The sequence below is a fragment of the Lithobates pipiens genome, unplaced genomic scaffold (genome assembly GCF_037356315.1).
Source record: "Lithobates pipiens isolate NorthernLeopardFrog02 unplaced genomic scaffold, aLitPip1_a1.2 Scaffold_22, whole genome shotgun sequence".
In the NCBI taxonomy this organism is placed as follows: domain Eukaryota; kingdom Metazoa; phylum Chordata; class Amphibia; order Anura; family Ranidae; genus Lithobates; species Lithobates pipiens.
In genome coordinates this window covers 125,261,738-125,279,622 of record NW_027507784.1, presented here as the reverse complement: position 1 = coordinate 125,279,622, position 17,885 = coordinate 125,261,738, and the positions used below count along the sequence as shown (strand labels likewise).

The 17,885-nt window shown below is 45.5% G+C and overlaps 1 protein-coding gene across 2 annotated transcripts in view; it reads left to right on the top strand.

The window, feature by feature from the left end:
• TRPM8 (transient receptor potential cation channel subfamily M member 8) overlaps positions 1-17,377 on the top strand; it is a 211,109-nt gene extending 193,732 nt beyond the window's left edge. The window contains exons 23-26 of one of the 2 annotated variants that reach the window (XM_077448223.1): positions 4,665-4,761; positions 6,952-6,985; positions 7,083-7,159; positions 16,547-17,377. In XM_077448223.1, coding sequence (XP_077304349.1) covers positions 4,665-4,761; positions 6,952-6,985; positions 7,083-7,133 — 182 coding nt within the window. In that variant the 3' untranslated portion in view covers positions 7,134-7,159; positions 16,547-17,377. Of the gene's footprint in view, positions 1-4,664; positions 4,762-6,951; positions 6,986-7,082; positions 7,160-16,546 lie in introns of those variants that run through there. The other variant, XR_013261830.1, reaches the window with a different exon arrangement.
• Positions 17,378-17,885: the final 508 nt, after the last annotated feature.

The window sequence follows — 17,885 nt, the reverse complement described above, 5'->3', positions numbered from 1 at the left end:
CTGTACTGATGATGCTGGACCCCGCTACTCCGATGTTGTCGTCCTGTTGGATGAGTTGCTACTAAGAATGGGCCCTTGGAACATTCCAAGAGAATTTTGCACTTCAATCTGAGGCGCCACATACACTACGATTTGTCCCTTTTGTCTTGTTTTTTTCTTTTCCTTTGCCTCCAGGAAGCGGCTGCGCTGGAGTTTGTCTACTCTGCGCAGGAGACTCTGTCCTAGGTGTGCTGGTTGATACGCACCGCCCCCACGGGAGATTTCTCCTTTAAATGGGTTTGATTATGTTTGGTTTGGGTTCTCAAACACCCTGGGGCTGTTTTTCTGGGGTGTGGGGTGGGAAGGGAGGGGAGTTCTGTTTTTTTTTCTGTTTTTTTTGTTGTTTTTTTGTTACATGCTTTCATGTTTTCTGGTATAGACAGCGCTACTATAATGAATGTATAAGGTATATCATTGCATTACTTAAGATGAGATATTTATGCCCCGACCCTGGCCGGGTGGTCGTGTCCGTTGGTCCCCCCTGCCCTTCCAGATTATGGCTCCGTTGAAGATCCTCTCCTGGAATGTTAGGGGGCTTAACCAGAAGATTAAACGCTCTCTTGTTTTTGACTACATGAAAAAATATGCTCCGCATATCTGTATTCTTCAGGAGACGCACCTAGTGGGGGGAAGGATTATGGGATTGAAGAGGCCCTGGGTGGGACACCACTATCATGCCACGTACTCCGGCTATGCCCGGGGGGTTAGCGTCCTTATCCATAGGTCCCTTAATTTTGAGCCTCTTGATATAGTCACAGATAAGGACGGGAGATACGTACTGGTCCATGCCACAATTGACATGATCGAAATGGTGCTGGTGGGTCTTTATATGCCTCCTCCTGCGGATCTGTCTCTACTACATAAACTGACTGCCCTGATAGCCCAATTCCAGACTGACAATGTGGTTATAGCAGGGGACTTTAATATTCCTCCTAATCCTTCCCTGGATAGGTTGACGCCTGACCGGGCCACAGACTCTCCAGTTTCTCGCTGGGCACAGGTGTTTGGGCTGGAGGATGTCTGGAGGTGGAAACACCCATCAGATCGCCAGTTTACGTGCCACTCCTCCTCCCACAACACACTCTCCCGTATTGACCTAGTCTATGCTGGTGCCCCCATGCTTCCCAGGGTCCTTGGAATAGAGTTACTTCCTCGGGGCATCTCTGACCACTCCCCACTGCTGTGTACATTGCAAACCTCTACCCCTCAGAGGGATAGACTGTGGCGCTTGTCTAGGTACTGGATTGAGCATCCCACCATTGCCTTTGAGATGGGCGGTGAAATCCGGGGATTTTGGGCCTCAAATGTTGGCACGGCTTCTGGGGGGATGGTCTGGGATGCCTTCAAGGCCTATATGAGGGGGTGCTACCTCTCCTCCATTGGTCGGGAGCGCAGGAATGATAAGATCACGGTAGAGGAGGCAGAGGCCAGGGCCCAGGAACTGGAGACCCGGTTCACCCTCACGGGTAACCCGCTCACGGCTCAGGATATGGAAGTAGCGTATAGAGAGGTGGTGCTCCTTAGGGTGGCTAAAACAAGCAAACGTCAACTGGCTCAGACGCAGAGGATTTTTGAACAGGGCGAAAAGACGGGGAGATTGTTGGCCTGGATCTCGAGGGAGCAGGCCCCAATCTCCACTATCCCTCGAATACAGAATAGTGCTGGGACAATGGTGACGGATCCCCTTGCCATCAACGCTTGCTTTGCAGAGTTCTACTCCGCCCTCTATTCATCTAGGGTGCAGTACTCAGAGCAGGAGTTAAGTGCTTTTTTAGAGGGGGTGACCCTCCCTGCCCTTACTTCTGAGGCCAGGGACGGTCTGGACTCCCCGATTACTCTGGCGGAAGTCCGGGTGGCGCTGGGGTCCATGCAGCCGGGGAAGACCCCTGGGGAGGATGGGATACCCCCGGAATTTTACAAGTATTACCTAGAGGAGATGTCAGTTAGAATGCATGATATGCTCACCGCGTCCCTTCGGGAGGGGGAACTTCCTCCATCTATGGCACAAGCCATCATAGTGGTGATCCCTAAACCTGGGAAAGACCCCCAGTTGTGCTCGTCATACCGTCCCATTTCCCTACTCAACTCGGACGCGAAAGTGCTGACCAAAATCCTTGCCAGGCGACTGAACGAGGTTATACTTACCTTGATCCATGAGGATCAGTCTGGCTTTATGCCAGGGAAGGGGACAGATATTAATATTCGCAGGCTCTTTACTGTTTTGGCCTCGGGGGATGCAGAAGGTGGGGAGGAGGTTGTGGTCTCTCTAGACGCGGAGAAGGCCTTTGATTCAGTGGAGTGGGACTATTTGTGGGTAGTCCTCCGTAAATTTGGATTCGGTCCAGCCTTTATCTCGTGGGTCAGGGCGGTGTACAGAGCTCCCACGGCCAGAGTGCGTATGGGTGCGGTCCTCTCCCCGCTCTTTCCCCTCCATAGGGGAACCAGGCAGGGGTGCCCACTGTCCCCGGGGCTTTTTGCACTGGCAATTGAACCTATGGCGGCTATTCTCCGCTCCTCCCCTGAGGTTCGGGGTATTGTCCGGGGTCCTTTGCAGGAAAAAGTTTCGTTATACGCTGATGATACCTTGTTGTATCTCAAGGACGACGGAGCCTCCCTACAGGCGGCACTGTCGCATATAGACCGGTTCGGACAGTTCTCGGGTATACGTATAAATTGGGCGAAATCAATTCTATTCCCACTACATGATGGTGAGGGTGGTCCCCGAGTAGATGGGCAACTGCAGAGGGTTTCTCAATTTAAATATCTAGGGGTGGAAATACACAGAGACTTGAAACAATTTATTACCCTTAACCTGAGTCCGGTGGTTACCCAGTTGACCCAGAGGTGTACTGGGTGGAGGTCCTTGCCGCTTTCGCCAGTGGGACGGGTCAATTTAATTAAAATGTCGGTCCTTCCTCGGTTTACCTATCTCTTCCGTCAGACCCCAGTCCACATCCCGCTTAGATTTTTTAAGAAATTAGATGGCATTGTTTCGTCCTTCGTCTGGAATGGTAGGCCCCCTAGAATAGCTAAAACAACCCTCCAACGGCCCCTTGTGAGGGGCGGTCTGGCACTGCCCTGTTTTCTGAAATACTACTGGGCGGCAGTCCTAGTGACTGTCAGGTGGTGGCTCTCCGAGGGCCCGGTCAACCCTGCGTCCTCGTTGGAGGCGGCGTTGTTGGGCTCTCATGCGGAACTCTGAACCTGATCTATAGGGGACCACGATCTAACCCTGGGATAACCCTCCCGATGCGTACGACGCTTAAAATATGGGATCTGGTGAACAAAAGGTTGGTGGGCGCAGGGGTGTGGGCCCCGGGGACTCCCCTTTGGGGGAACCCCCGCTTGCCCCACTTTCAATCCATCCCGGATCCGATTGTTTGGGCCAGGCATGGAGTTATAACACTGGGGGACATAGTGTCCCAGGGGCAGCTACTCTCCTTCGATGCTATTAAACAGGCCAGGGACCTCCCGAACCATATGTTTTTCAGATTCCTGCAGTTGCGACACGCCTTCCGATCTCAATTCCCATCGAGAGCGACTCTTGGGGTGTCGGCGGTGGAGGAGGCGCTTGGTCCTGAGGGGGGAGGGACGCGCACACTGTCCATGGTGTATGCCGCGTTGACCGTATCGGAGGAGACTAGGATCTCCCATTTGTTTGAGCTCTGGCAAGGCGACATTCCGGAACTTACTGAAGAGGACTGGGAGGAGGGTTTACAGCAATACCTGACCCTTGCGATTTCTGCAAGGGACAGGTTTATACAATTGAAGTTCCTCCACCGGGTATATTTTTCACCGGCACGCCTGGCAAGGATTTACCCTGACCGATTGACTGCCTGCCCCAGATGCAAAGAAGATGATGCTGACTTTTTCCACATGGTCTGGTCCTGCCCTGAGGTAGGGGGATTTTGGAGAGGGGTCCTGGCCGATATTAATGCAGTGGGGGAGCTTACGATTCCACTTAGCCCGATACCTCTCCTGCTGGGTATCTGTGATTTTCTGGATATCTCCTGGGGGAAGAAACTGTTTATTTTTTACACTACACTCTATGCGAGGAAAGCCATACTACTGCAATGGAATCAACCTCTCCCTCCTACTAAACAACTGTGGCAGTCCCTGGTGAACGCGGCTTTGCCGCTTTATAAACTTACATATCTGGGCAGGAACTGCCCTGGGAAATTTGGGAAGATTTGGGCGGCTTGGGTTGAGGCGAAGCATTTGACTATTGTTTAGGCTAGGGGGAATGGAGGGTGGGGGGCGGGAGGGGGGTTTCCCCTTTATTTGTAATTTATGTGGTTTTTTGTGTGGTGGGGGGAGGTCTCGGGGAGGTTTTATATTTTATGTTGCAATGATTAGTGACTCTATATATTGCTAAGAACTATCTGTGCTTATATGTGATACATTTGATTATCTGTCTACTCAAAATAGGTATGTACCTTGCTGACGCATGTCTGTTTTCTGTTTTTTTTTCGTTTGAAACATAAATAAAAATTCTTTGTTAAAAAAAAAAAAAGGATTCCTTAATAACGGTAGGTTGGATAATTTTTATCGATACCCTCCCTTTGAATTATTTTGTTTGTGGAATTAATATACTTTAACTAATAAAAAATGATTTGCCTTTGCAGGTAACAAGAAAGAGGACATTGAGACCTTGGCCTGGGAAGCTGTGATGAAAGAGAATTATCTTGTGAAACTTATTAGCCAGGCACAAAGTAACTCAGAGTAAGTGCCTTCTTGTGGTCAGTGATGGAACAGGCCTGTGGAAAGAAACTGAAGGAACATTTTTATATACACGTAACATTGCTAACCCATGTAAAACTGGCCTTTAAAAATGTTCCAAAATATTAATCTGCAAATGGAACTGAATGAACATATCTATTAATTTGCAGAAAATCACAGTAGTTTTTCTCAGTATATGCATGGAAAGTTCTCTTTTCTGTGGAAAATGAAACCAATAATAATCCGCACAATGAGAATTCCTGAGTTGCATGATTATTAATGGACAAGGGGAATTAACATGCACATTTGTGGGAGGAGCAGAGAGCCATGATTTGTCCAGTTTGACTGATTCTTTATATTGGTGATGCGTGTAAAGGTTGGGTGACATTGCTTGACTGAAACCTGAAAGTATGTTGTTCATTTCAATTTGATAATATATGAAAATGTACAACTTCTTCAGCACCACTGTCCAGTGGATCATGTTGTTGGGAAAGCAAAATTAATAAAATATCTCATATATGTGCAAATTATGGTTAAGGTTTAGATTGTGTATTCAAAGCCATCTAAACTCCAGAAGGTGATCAATGGTTGGATCCAGGGGCAGTAAGTTAAGTATAAAATCTAGGAGGAAAAAAACGTCTAAACCCAATTATGAATTGTCATAATTACTGTGGGAGCTGCATTTTTAACACTATCAACTTAAGATATAGTTTAATCTCATCCTGCTGGTTGGCTGACTGTGTCCTCAGGAGCCATCATGTCAGCAAGTGTTCATATATTTTTACCATACTTTCCATCCTATTCACTTCATAGAAACTGATCAAGGAAGTCATTTCATTTAAATACTTATTTTATTATGTGTAGCATGATTTAACGCCATGGATAATAAGTTGCTCTTAGGTGCCTTTATAGTAAAGAATTTAAAGAAATAAAATAAAATTGATTTTTTTTTCAATAAATAGTATATTTTGTAAATTCATACTTTTTAAACAGATTTGACCAGCACTCTCTAAAAATAGTGTATACAGTTTTTGAAAAAAAAAAAAATTATAATAACCAATGACCCTCCAATTGAAATCCTAATTCCAATCTACAATTAATTTCCATTTCTACATCTTGCAATTATTTGGGGCAAGGCCCCCCCCTTCCCTCATGTACTGGCAGATATAAACCCCACATAATATTTAATGTTCAATGTTTAACGTTCAGTACTGGACTCTCTATCACCAGTTTGATGTCACACTATAGTGTTAAAGTGAATTGTACTGTTCCACTAGCTATATATTAGCCATATATTGCAAATGCATTCTTGATTCTCGTACATGCTGAGTTAAAATATTTTATGATTTTTGTATCTGCTGGGACATTGTTGGTGTGACCTCCACCCTTGAGCTCTCAGACCTGCACAAGAGCCCAAACATTTTGATAGGGTCTTCTGCTTCCTTATCTATTTACTGTATAATATTTAGATTAAACACTGGGAGTAAAGGTGGTAGATTTCCCAAGGTGGGCATGAACATCCAAATCCTCAAGGCTGGGAACTACGACAGGGAAACCACACAACTGAAGTTTTCAAGGAACACAAGAAGCCAGTAGCTTTGGGGTGAAGTCATCTGCACCCAAAATCTAACAATTAACCGAAATAATTGGGGAAAAAGTTTAACAAAATGTGTTTTCTGAAGGAAAAAGTTAGTGAGCTGTTCATAGACCTAAATGTATTGAATCAATTAATTTAAAGGAAATGTCTACTTGCATGGGTGTGTAGTAAACATCATGCTGTTTAAAAATAATGTCACATGGTTTAGACTAGAAGTAGGCTATTGTGCCACCCTCATGTTGTGTTATCCTCAGATCTTCTAGGGCCCAATGTTAAATGGTTGACATTACATAAAAATCACAATGATATCACATCTGCCAATGGCTCTTTCCTAGTAACAGGGTCATGCTAGCATGAAAGAAAAACTCTCAACACCCACTGATCTGACAATCCTTGTTGGGTAAAAACAGTACTTTCTGAATGTGTTGCTGAGAACTGTATGAACAGAACATCATAGCACCTCATGCTGCAAAGAACTCCTAATACATGTATTCTTAATATAAGAGTAAGCAAATACACTTAAAGAAAGAGGTACATGAAAGCATTACAGCCAGATGTGTTAGGACTTTGACAAAACTTATTTTGTTTCCTTTTAGGACAGAACACAGATTTAAGCAAATGGAGGCAAAGGTAATCTTGGCATCTTTTCTCTTGCGGAATGAACATATAAGGCTTCATATTTGTACCAGTTTTTCCTTTCATCTATATATATCACATCTCTTTGCAGCTTAATGACTTGAAAGCATTAATCAAAGATCTTAGTAGCAAGATAAAGTGATGTCCTATACACAAGGGCGTAATATGGTAATGTATTATACAACTTCAGTTAATGCTGGCTTATTTATAGTATTTTTCCAGTTTTATTTCTTTAAAGTGTACAGTATGTAAAGGCAACCTTTTATTTTTTTTGTTTGGATAGAGTTGGATAAAATTAGATCTGCCAAGTTTCTACTGTTGTTTTTGCCCCCACTGTGGAAATCCATCCCTCTCTCTCTTTGTCCTGGTGACCGTAATCACTGAGACAGAGCACAAGTGGAACTTCAAAATTTAGAGGTGTCATGAGAGCAAGCAGTGAAGAGAAATCCTTCACTGGGGACAACTGTTCTGTTTACAGCTATCTAAGAAGAGAGTTCCCCTCACTTTGGAGAGATTTTTCTCTCACTTGCTGTTGTGTCCTGAACAACACTAACCAAAAATGTAATTGAACATAGGTTCACACTGCTGCAAGATTGAAATTGTGCGAGTTCAGCTGAGCTCACACAATTTCATACCCGCATGTCAGTCTGACTTTGAGGGGCGATTTCAGAGACATCTGTATGGGTTCCTGCACAGATGTCTATTGAAATTGCACCCGAAGTCGCCAAAAGTAGTACAGAAACTACTTGTGGGAATCGATTTAAATGGTGGCATTGCCTGCAAAAGCCGCCAATTTTGGAATGTGATTTGATGTCAAATTGCATGCCAAATCTCATCAATGTGAACCTAGGTTAAGGGCTGGTTCATACCAGAATCAACAATTAAAACTGTAACACCATTCCAGGTGGTCTGATCACTTGACTGAGGATCAGGTGCTGGTCCAGTCCACAAACTGGGTACTTGAAGATATATGCAAAGAAGATGACTGCACTGCAATCTTCAGAAAAAAAAATCTGTGCTTTATTTCATAAAATCCACACCAGACATCAAATGTACATGATACATGAGTATATGAGCATTTCACAAACAAATTTAATCATAAACTTCAGAGCACATGTGAAGTTAACTCTTATATATCCAAATAACAGCTGAATTGGATAAGTGCTTGAACAAGCTGCCTCAGACCAACGTAAGAAAAAAGACACACATAATGTGAAAAACACTATAAAAGTTAACTACATATAAGATGTATAAAAAAACAAAATTCTGGGGTTTTTATACATCTTATATGTAGTTAACTTTCAGTGTTTTTTTCTGTGTCTGTTTTTCTTACATTTGTCAGAGGCAGCTCTTTCAAGCACTTATTCGATTCATCTGTTATTTGGATATATAAGAGTTAAAGTGGATGTAAACCTTCACATATACCCAGTGAAGTCAACAGCCTCAGATGATACACAGAGATGAAACAAGTCTCCCTACATGAGCATATCTGTTGTCTAGGGATGAGCTTCGTGTTCGAGTCGAACATACGTTCGACCCGAACATCGGCTGTTCGCCCGTTCGGCGAATTCCGAACGTTATGGGCCTTTCGCGCCAAATTCGTGTGGCGCTCACGGCCCACATTGCACTGCGTCATCGCAGTGCATTGCTGGCTCATGATTGGCCAAGCATGCACTGTGACCCCGCATGCTTGGCCCATCACAGCGCCAGCAGCGAGGAGAGCCATGATTGGCCACAGGCATGATGCCTGTGGCCAATCATAGCTCAGGCTGTGTAGTACACGCCCCACACTATATAAGGCCGCCAGCGCGGCGGCTTAGTGTAGTGTGTTGGCGTCTGAAGCAGTTAGTGGGTGTTCTGTGTACCTTCAACACAGTACACACCGATCGTTTTCGGCCGATTTTCAATCTTGCTGTTGTGTAGTGGTTGTTGTCTGTGTGCCCTGACCGCAGTATACACCGCTATATTCACCTCACCTATATAGCTAGTGATCTATCTTTTATAATAGAGCTTGCAGTCAGTAGTGTTAGGAGCTTGTGCGTGCTGTCTGCGTGCTCTGTACCCAGTACACACCGCTATATCCACCTACATAGCTCTTCTCTATTTGAGCCCACTTGCCATCTGCAGGAGTTATTGGAAGTTGTGTGTGCCTCCAGCACAGCACAGTATACATCTGTATATACCCCTTTATCTCTGGTGTTCTATAAAAAAGGCATCTGCAGGAGTTAGTGGGTTTTTTGTGCCTCCAGCACAATATACACCTGTATCTACCCTTTATTGCTGTTCTCTAATAGAGCCATCTGCAGGGCTTAGTGGGTGTTGTGTGACTCAATTACAGTATACCCCTTTATCTCTGGTGTTCTATAATAAAGGCATCTGCAGGAGTTAGTGGGTGTTGTGTGACTCCAGCACAATATACACCTGTATCTACCGTTTATTGCTGTTCTCTAATAGAGCCATCTGCAGGGCTTAGTGGGTGTTGTGTGACTCCATTACACTGCTGTTTTACCCAACTCCCTTCAGGCCATTACCATGTCTGGAAGGCCAGCAAGGAGAGGCAGACAGGCAAGAGCCGATAAAAGAGGGCAAGCAGGCTCTGTGTCTAGAGACAACAGTGCTGGTCGTGGACGCGGTGCATTGTCATCAGCACGTGGCCATGGGACACGCTTGTCCTTCTTTTCGGCAGCTGGACATGTTGAACCGCAACATGCCAACGACTTGGTAGAGTGGATGACCAAGCCCTCTTCATCCTCCTCATCCTCTCTCACCCAGTCTCAGGGTACTAGCAAAGCAGCTGCCAACGCATCGTCTTCCCTCCTCTCAATGTCATCATCAGTGACTCCTTCCCTAGACCCACCGCGTCCTCCTGAGGAGTCTCCTGAACTCTTTGAGCACAGTGTTGGGTACATGCTCCAGGAGGATGCCCAGTGTTTTGTGGGCTCTGATGATGACACTCAGCTAGAGGAAGGCAGTAGCGTGAGCGCAGAGAGAGGGGATGCTCAAGAAGGACAGCAATCTGGCAGTCATGTTCCACAAGCTGCAGCATACTGCCAGGTTTGCTACAGCGATGAAGAGGGAGGGGATGATGAGGGCACTGACTCCACGTGGGTGCCTGATAGGAGAGAGGAGGAGGAGGAGGAGGAGGAGGCACATGTCCGGGGGCCAGCTTAGGGGCAGCACACCGACTGAATCACACCGCAGAGCTCCGCCTGTGCAGGGCGCTGCCTCTGCGCGTTATTCTAAAAGTTCTTTGGTGTGGGCCTTCTTTGAGACGAGTGCATCAGATTGCACCGCTGCTATTTGCAACATATGTCTCAAGCGTATCTCGCGTGGCCAAAACATCAGCCGCTTGGGCACCACACATATCTTGACCAGACATATGTTGACCTGCCATGCAGCTCGTTGGCAAGCGTACCTCAAAGACCCACACCAAAGAACAAAGCGGACCTCTCCTTGCTCCTCATCAGCTGGCATCTCCAACCCCACTAGACCTTCAGTCCTCTCTGAAACCTGCTCTGAGAGGAATGAAGGTGTAGAATTAGGTGTGTCACAGCCAAGTGCTTCTGGGAACTTTGCTAGCGGTACACCCACGTCCGATTATAGCAGGCAAATGTCCCTGCCCCAGCTGCTGGACCGGCGAAAGAAGTTCACTCCCAGCCATCCACATGCCCTGCGGTTGAATGCTAGCTTGGCTAAATTGCTAGCACTTCAACTGCTGCCTTTTCAGTTGGTAGACTCGGCCCCCTTCCGTGAGTTTGTACAATGTGCGGTTCCTCAGTGGCAGGTCCCCAAACGCCACTTTTTCTCACGGAAGGCAATTCCGGCTCTCTACCGGCATGTGGAAGGCAATGTCCTTGCCTCGCTGGACAGGGCGGTCAGCGGTAAGGTGCATATTACCGCTGACTCATGGTCCAGCAGGCATGGACAGGGACGTTACCTGTCTTTCACGGCTCATTGGGTCACTCTTCTGGCAGCTGGGAAGGATGCAGGACAAGGTGCAGTAGTGTTGGAGGTTGTTCCGCCACCACGCCTCCAAAATGCTACTATTGGTTGTGACACACCTCTCTCCTCCACCCCCTCCTCTTCTTCTTCCTCCATGGCCTCTTCCAGTGCTCTGTCCTCAGAACCAGCGGTGCTCCGTAGGCATTCCAGGGGCTACGCAAGTACGCAGGCAAAACGATGCCATGCCGTGCTTGCGCTGGTTTGTTTGGGAGACAGGAGCCACACTGGGGCGGATGTTTTGTCAGCTCTGCAGGGGCAGGCCGAGAGGTGGTTGACGCCACACCAGCTTAAGCCAGGAATGGTGGTTTGTGACAATGGCACCAACCTCCTCTGCGCCCTCCGACAGGGACAACTGACCCATGTGCCCTGTGTAGCTCACGTCCTTAACCTGGTGGTGCAGCGGTTCTTGGGCAGGTACCCCGGCTTACAGGATGTACTGAAGCAGGCCAGGAAAGTCTGTGTGCATTTCCGCCGATCATTTAATGCCTGTGCTCGGCTGGCTGAGCTCCAAAAGGAGTTGAACCTGCCCAAGAACCGCCTTATATGTGACATGCCCACCAGGTGGAACTCAAAGTTGGCCATGCTGCAGCGGCTGCACATGCAGCAGAGGGCCATCAATGAGTACCTGTGCGACTACGGCACCAGGACAGGGTCAGGGGAGCTCGGTTTTTTCTCACCACGCCAGTGGGGCATGATCAGGGATGCATGCACTGTCCTGTCACCGTTTGAGGAGACCACAAGGATGGTGAGCAGTGACAGTGCATGCCTCAGTGACACTGTACCTCTTGTCCACCTCTTGGAGCATACGCTGCGTGGAATAATGGACAGGGCACTTGAGGCAGAACAGAGGCAGGAAGAGGAGGACTTCCTTGCTTCTCAAGGCCCCCTTTATCCAGACAGTGTTCCTGCTGTGCCACCCATCACACAGGAAGAGGATGAGGAGGAGGAAGAGGAGGAGGAGGATGATTGTGTCAGCATGGAGGTGGAGGCTGGCACTCAGCATCAGCAGCAGCAGCAGCAGCAGTCTTGTAGGGATGATTTACAGTCCCAAGAAACACGTGGACTTGTACGTGGCTGGGAGGAGGTAGCTGCGGATCATGTTGCCCTTAGTGACCCAGAGGACTCCGGACTGAATGCCTCAGCTAACCTACGCTGCAGGCCTCCCTGATCCTGCAAAGCCTGCGGAAGGATCCTCGTATTCTTCGGATCAAGGAGAGGGACCATTGCTGGCTGGCCACTCTCCTTGATCCACGGTACAAGGGTAAGGTTGCCGACCTTATTTTGCCATCGCAGAGGGAGCAGAGGATGAGACATCTCCGGAAGGCCTTGCAGAAAGGTCTGTGCAACGCGTTCCCAGAGACTGGGAGGTTACAAACTCCTGGTCCTGGACAACCTGTTGCTGAGGCATCGGTCAGAAGGAGCGGTGGAGAAGGTGGTCGTCTGACTGATGCTTTCAGACAATTTTTTAGTCCGCAGCCCCAAGGTGGATCCTCGTATTCTTCGGATCAAGGAGAGGGACCATTACTGGCTGGCCACTCTCCTTGATCCACGGTACAAGGGTAAGGTTGCCGACCTTATTTTGCCATCGCAGAGGGAGCAGAGGATGAGACATCTCCGGAAGGCCTTGCAGAAAGGTCTGTGCAACGCGTTCCCAGAGACTGGGAGGTTACAAACTCCTGGTCCTGGACAACCTGTTGCTGAGGCATCGGTCAGAAGGAGCGGTGGAGAAGGTGGTCGTCTGACTGATGCTTTCAGACAATTTTTTAGTCCGCAGCCCCAAGGTATGATCGGTTCCAGCAACCATCGCCAGCGTCTGATTTACATGGTGCAGGAATACCTAGGGGCAAGGTCAGACTTGGACACCTTTCCCACCGAAAATCCTCTGGCTTACTGGGTCTTGAGGATGGATCACTGGCCAGAGCTTGCACAGTATGCAATTGAGCTACTGGCCTGTCCTGCATCCAGCGTTCTTTCGGAACGCACCTTCAGTGCTGCTGGTGGCTTTGTTACCGATCACAGGGTGCGCCTGTCCACCGAATCAGTTGATCGATGAATCAGTCTTGGATCACCCACAGCTACCAAGCACCTGAAGCTGATGTAACCAAATAATTTTTTTTGAAATATCACATCCCTTCAAGACTGCCTATGCTGATGCTGAGTGACTGTCCTGTTATGTTGATTGTCTATCCTCTTCCTCCTCCGCTGATATGTTGGAAGAACATTTCTGGTTCTGGGTGATGCCAATTAGCCCAATTTTTCTGCCCCTGTTTAACAGGGGCGTTTAAGTACAATTTTTGATGCAATGCTTTGCAGCAGGGCTAATTCCTGCAATAAAACTAGAGTATATGGGAGAGGTTGCAGTGTCGTGGCACCAGCACCAGTGCCTAAGGCCCAATTTTTCTGCCCCTGTTTAACAGGGGCGTTTAAGTACAATTTTTGATGCAATGCTTTGCAGCAGGGCTAATTCCTGCAATAAAACTAGAGTATATGGGAGAGGTTGCAGTGTCGTGGCACCAGCACCAGTGCCTAAGGCCCAATTTTTCTGCCCCTGTTTAACAGTGACATGTAATTACAATTCTTGATATAATATTTCACAGGAGGGCCCGTTCCTGTGCCCACCCAGAGTAACTGTGAGGACTTATAGTGTTGTGGCACCAGCACCACAACCACCAAAGGTCAATTTTTCTACCACTGTTCAACAATGGCATGTAATTACAATTCTTGATATAATCGTTCACAGCAGGGCGCTCCAGCGCCCAGCAAGAGTCACTTTGAGGGCTTACAATGTTGTGGCAAAACCAACACCTTGTTCCGCCATTTCTGCAGAGCATATAGGGCAGGCCCCTACTTTCAAACATCCAACTTACAAACATCTCCTACTTGCAAACGGAAGGAGACAACAGCAAGTGAGATGAAAAAAGATGGACGACAAAACACATTATACAGGGGTGATAACCCTTCCCTATGTTTTCCAAAAAGCTTAAAAATAGTTTTTTTGACTGGAGCTACACTTTAAAAATGTACCAGTTGAAAATTACAAACAGATTCAACTTAACACAACAAACCTACACAGTCCCTGTCTTGTTTGCACCGCCTGTATACTGCTGTTCTGAGTATATAGGGCCTGGGGGCCACACGCATTTCCTTTTTTTAATATGGGTACAGGGTTCCCCTTCATATGCGTACAAGACCCAAAGGGGCTGGTAATGGGCAGGGAGGGCTACCCATGCCATTTTTCTCAATGGTTTTCAACCATATTGCAGGAACCAGATATAACATTAAAACCGCAAGCAGTTTTCAATGATGTTATTTCTGTTTAATGTCATTTTGTGCAGGGACTGTTCTAAACACGGGTAACACATGGCACTTCACAGGCATACTACAGACACCCCCCAGGCACCATATTTAAAGGAATATTTCACTTTTTTTCACTTTAATCATCATTAAAATCAGTGCTCCCGCCAAAACTGACATTTTTAAAAACAGTCATCTTCTTTGCATATGTCTTCACACCAGAATCACACAGGAATGCAGGGCGCTTCTTGGGCAATTCCCGTGCATTCCCCTGCAGTGCGATTTTCAGCCAATTCATTTGAATGGGCTGAAATCATATCGTATGGCACAAAAAATGGTGCATGCACTACTGCGTAAAAACATGCCTTGCCTGATCGGATGGTTCTGCAGTACCTGCAAACACACAGCAATTGCGTTCTGCATTTGGGGTGCCGTTAACAATGAATTGGCACCTGCAGTGAATTGCAAAGGCAGACAGCTGCTACTCTAATTGTTGTAAATAAACAAAAAATAAGACTGTGTATAATATTAAGAGTGGCGCTAATCTGCACAATTAATTCATAAACCCCTTATTCAATAATTGTGAATATTACTTTATATGTATTTTAACCTGGGGGACAGATAGCAGGTACAAAGCTCTCTGGGATGAGAAGTCTTTCGGGCACAGATACCAAATCCAATGAGGTAGAGACAAACAGTTCAGTGTTTATTTGTGATATATACAAGTCTATATACAGGTGCTATACAGGGTTCCAAAAAAACAGAGGAACAAATATAGCCAAACAAAAATCTAGCCGTGTCTCGCCGCTAACTATACAATATTTACAGGTCCTAACTACCAGGCCGAGCAAGCCTACAGCTTGTCAGCTTCCACATACACAGCTTAATAGCTTTTGCCAACATTTTGCTCTCCTAGACAGAAGTTGTCTGAGGTTCCCAGGCCAAGAGCATTGACTGCCTGTCTCAGGTGAGTTTAAATTGGCCTGGGGAAGAGGACCAAGATCTGAACTGGACCATGGATCAGAGATCCCTGAATGTGTATGAGAGGAGCCTGGGAGACATATAAACCGTGAACAGTACCTTTGCCAGCTCTCTCTGGGATGCTCTGCTACATATCCCCCCCCCTTGTTTCAACCCCAGGGTTGGAACACCTGTGGCCCAACAGGAGTGTACACGGACAGGGCATCTATATTCTCCATCTCAACACCTGGCCTGTGTTTTACAGTGAAGTAATAATTCTGTAGAGCCAGAAACCACCGGTTCACCCATCAATTAGTCTCCTTCTTTTGGGCTATCCATTTCAGGGGAGCATGGTCAGTTATTAAATCAAACTGGCGCCCTAACAAATAGTACCTTAGCACATCTATGGCCCACTTTATGGCTAAACATTCCTTTTCAATGACTGCATACTTTTTCTCATGGTCATTGAGCTTTCTGCTTTGGTACACCACAGGGTGTTCTTCCCCATTGTGTACTTGTGACAATACTGCCCCAATACCTACATCAGACTCATCCATCTGAAAAAAAAAAGTCTTTGGAGAAATTCGGGGAGTACAGTACTGGCTGTGCACAAAGAGCCTTCTTCAGGATTTGGAAAGATTCCTCTGCTACTGGAGACCATTTCACCATTACAGAGTCTTTCCCTTTCGTAAAGGTCTGTAAGTGGGTCATCTACAGTTGCAAAATTTGGGATAAACCTGCTATAATACCCCACAATCCCAAAAAAAGGCCCTGACCTGCTTCTTGTTTGCAGGACGTGGCCACTCCTGGATGGCTTCTATTTTATTCACTTGAGGTTTTATGACACCACGGCCAATAGTGTAGCCCAAATACTTGGCTTCCTCTAAACCAATGGTACATTTTTTGGATTTGTCGTAAAACCTTCCTTGAAGAGGGAATCAAGGACAGCCTGGACATGGGGCAAGTGAGTGACCTGTAACCTGTAATGATAAATGATAGCCTTTGCATGTACTATTATAACCTCATTTATTTAGTATGTGAAATGTAATGCATACAATTGTTGATATTTTGGGTTCTAGAAAATAGCATAATTGTTTTTTTAACAGTATTTAATCAGGAATCCTGGATGTATATTCAAGTATTGTCTTGTTGACTAATTATGTCCTATTACTGCAGTTCATATTTACTTACAATGCATTCAGCAGTTTTAAAATGGAATAACCCATTGTTTTAACCATTAACATGTCACCCCTCTCTACCTCTTACTTCCACACCTTTTTCCTTGATTTCTTTATCCAGATACACCAAATGTTCAACTTTTCCCAGGTTTCATCCTCTACAAAAGAGATTAGAAGAGAGTTTTCAGAAAGTCACACCATCAGTGGATGCTCTTACAGTTTTTTCCTCTGCCAAAATTTCTAATGGAATTCCATGTTATACCTCTCTTTTATTAAATAGATTAACTGTTCTAATAATGCCATGGAGTAGGTAACTAAAAATAGGTAGCAGCATCCTAAATGCACATATAACCTATTACATGTTGAATCATGAAGAATGTCCAGCTGCAGAACAGCAAGGCTGTTAAAGCAGATTTACGTCCAAAGATTTGTGGAATAATATGACAAGTGTACTCAAGTAAATACTGTGGATGATTGCAATGACTGTAAAAGAGATTTAAATATAGAATGTAGGTCTATAGGTAGCAAAACGTTAAGTCCTACTACTATATTTCTGAATAGTAGTTAGAGTAGAATAGTGCAGTTTGAACGTTTACAAAGCATGGAATGCAATTCCTGTATATTGTATTTATATGCTTATTATCATTCAACACAGTCTCCCCAACAATAAAGACATTCTCATCCAATGTGGTCTACAGAATTTTCAGATTATGAACAATGAAATCTTCTCCTAGTCATCAGTTTTACAGCTCTGGTCGTATCTTCATACCAGAATCTGTTCCTGACCAGCCAACTGCTGTGACTTCAGTAGATGCTTCGTTTTGTATCTCCAGTTCATAGTCACATCAAACAACGGTTTACCTTTGCTCATTTTGAGATAAGCCAGTATATGTTTGTGATGTTGTGTTTCGTACTTGTATATGTATTAAAAAAAATAAACTTCTTAAAGACATGCTTCTTTCTTTCTTGTCCCTACGTATTTAGTTTTAGTGGAAATGGTGGTTGTTAAAGAAGAAATTGTTAAAGCATTTAAAGCTTCATATTATCCCTCTTATTCAACTGTCATATACAGTATGTCCATTTACTGTAGCCCATGACTTTTGAATGACCCATTGAGTGTCCTGTAAGTGGACAGTCAATAAATGTTTGCTTAACTGCTGGGTCAGTGAACTACATTATGAAACAAGTGTATTTTCCACATGTTTTCCTGAGCTGTGAAAATATAGCAAGCCTGTGTATGAAATTAAATTGTCCTTTTTTTTACACATATAGAGCTTTCTTTTGGTGGTATATAATCACCACTGGGTTTTACGTTTTTGTGTTATAAGTAAAAAAGACCATACCTTTTGTAAAAAAATATGTTATCTTTGTAAAATTTAGCAAATTTGTGATTTTTTTTCTTCATAAATTTTGACCAAAATTTATACTGCTACATTTCTTTGGTAAAAATAACCCAAATC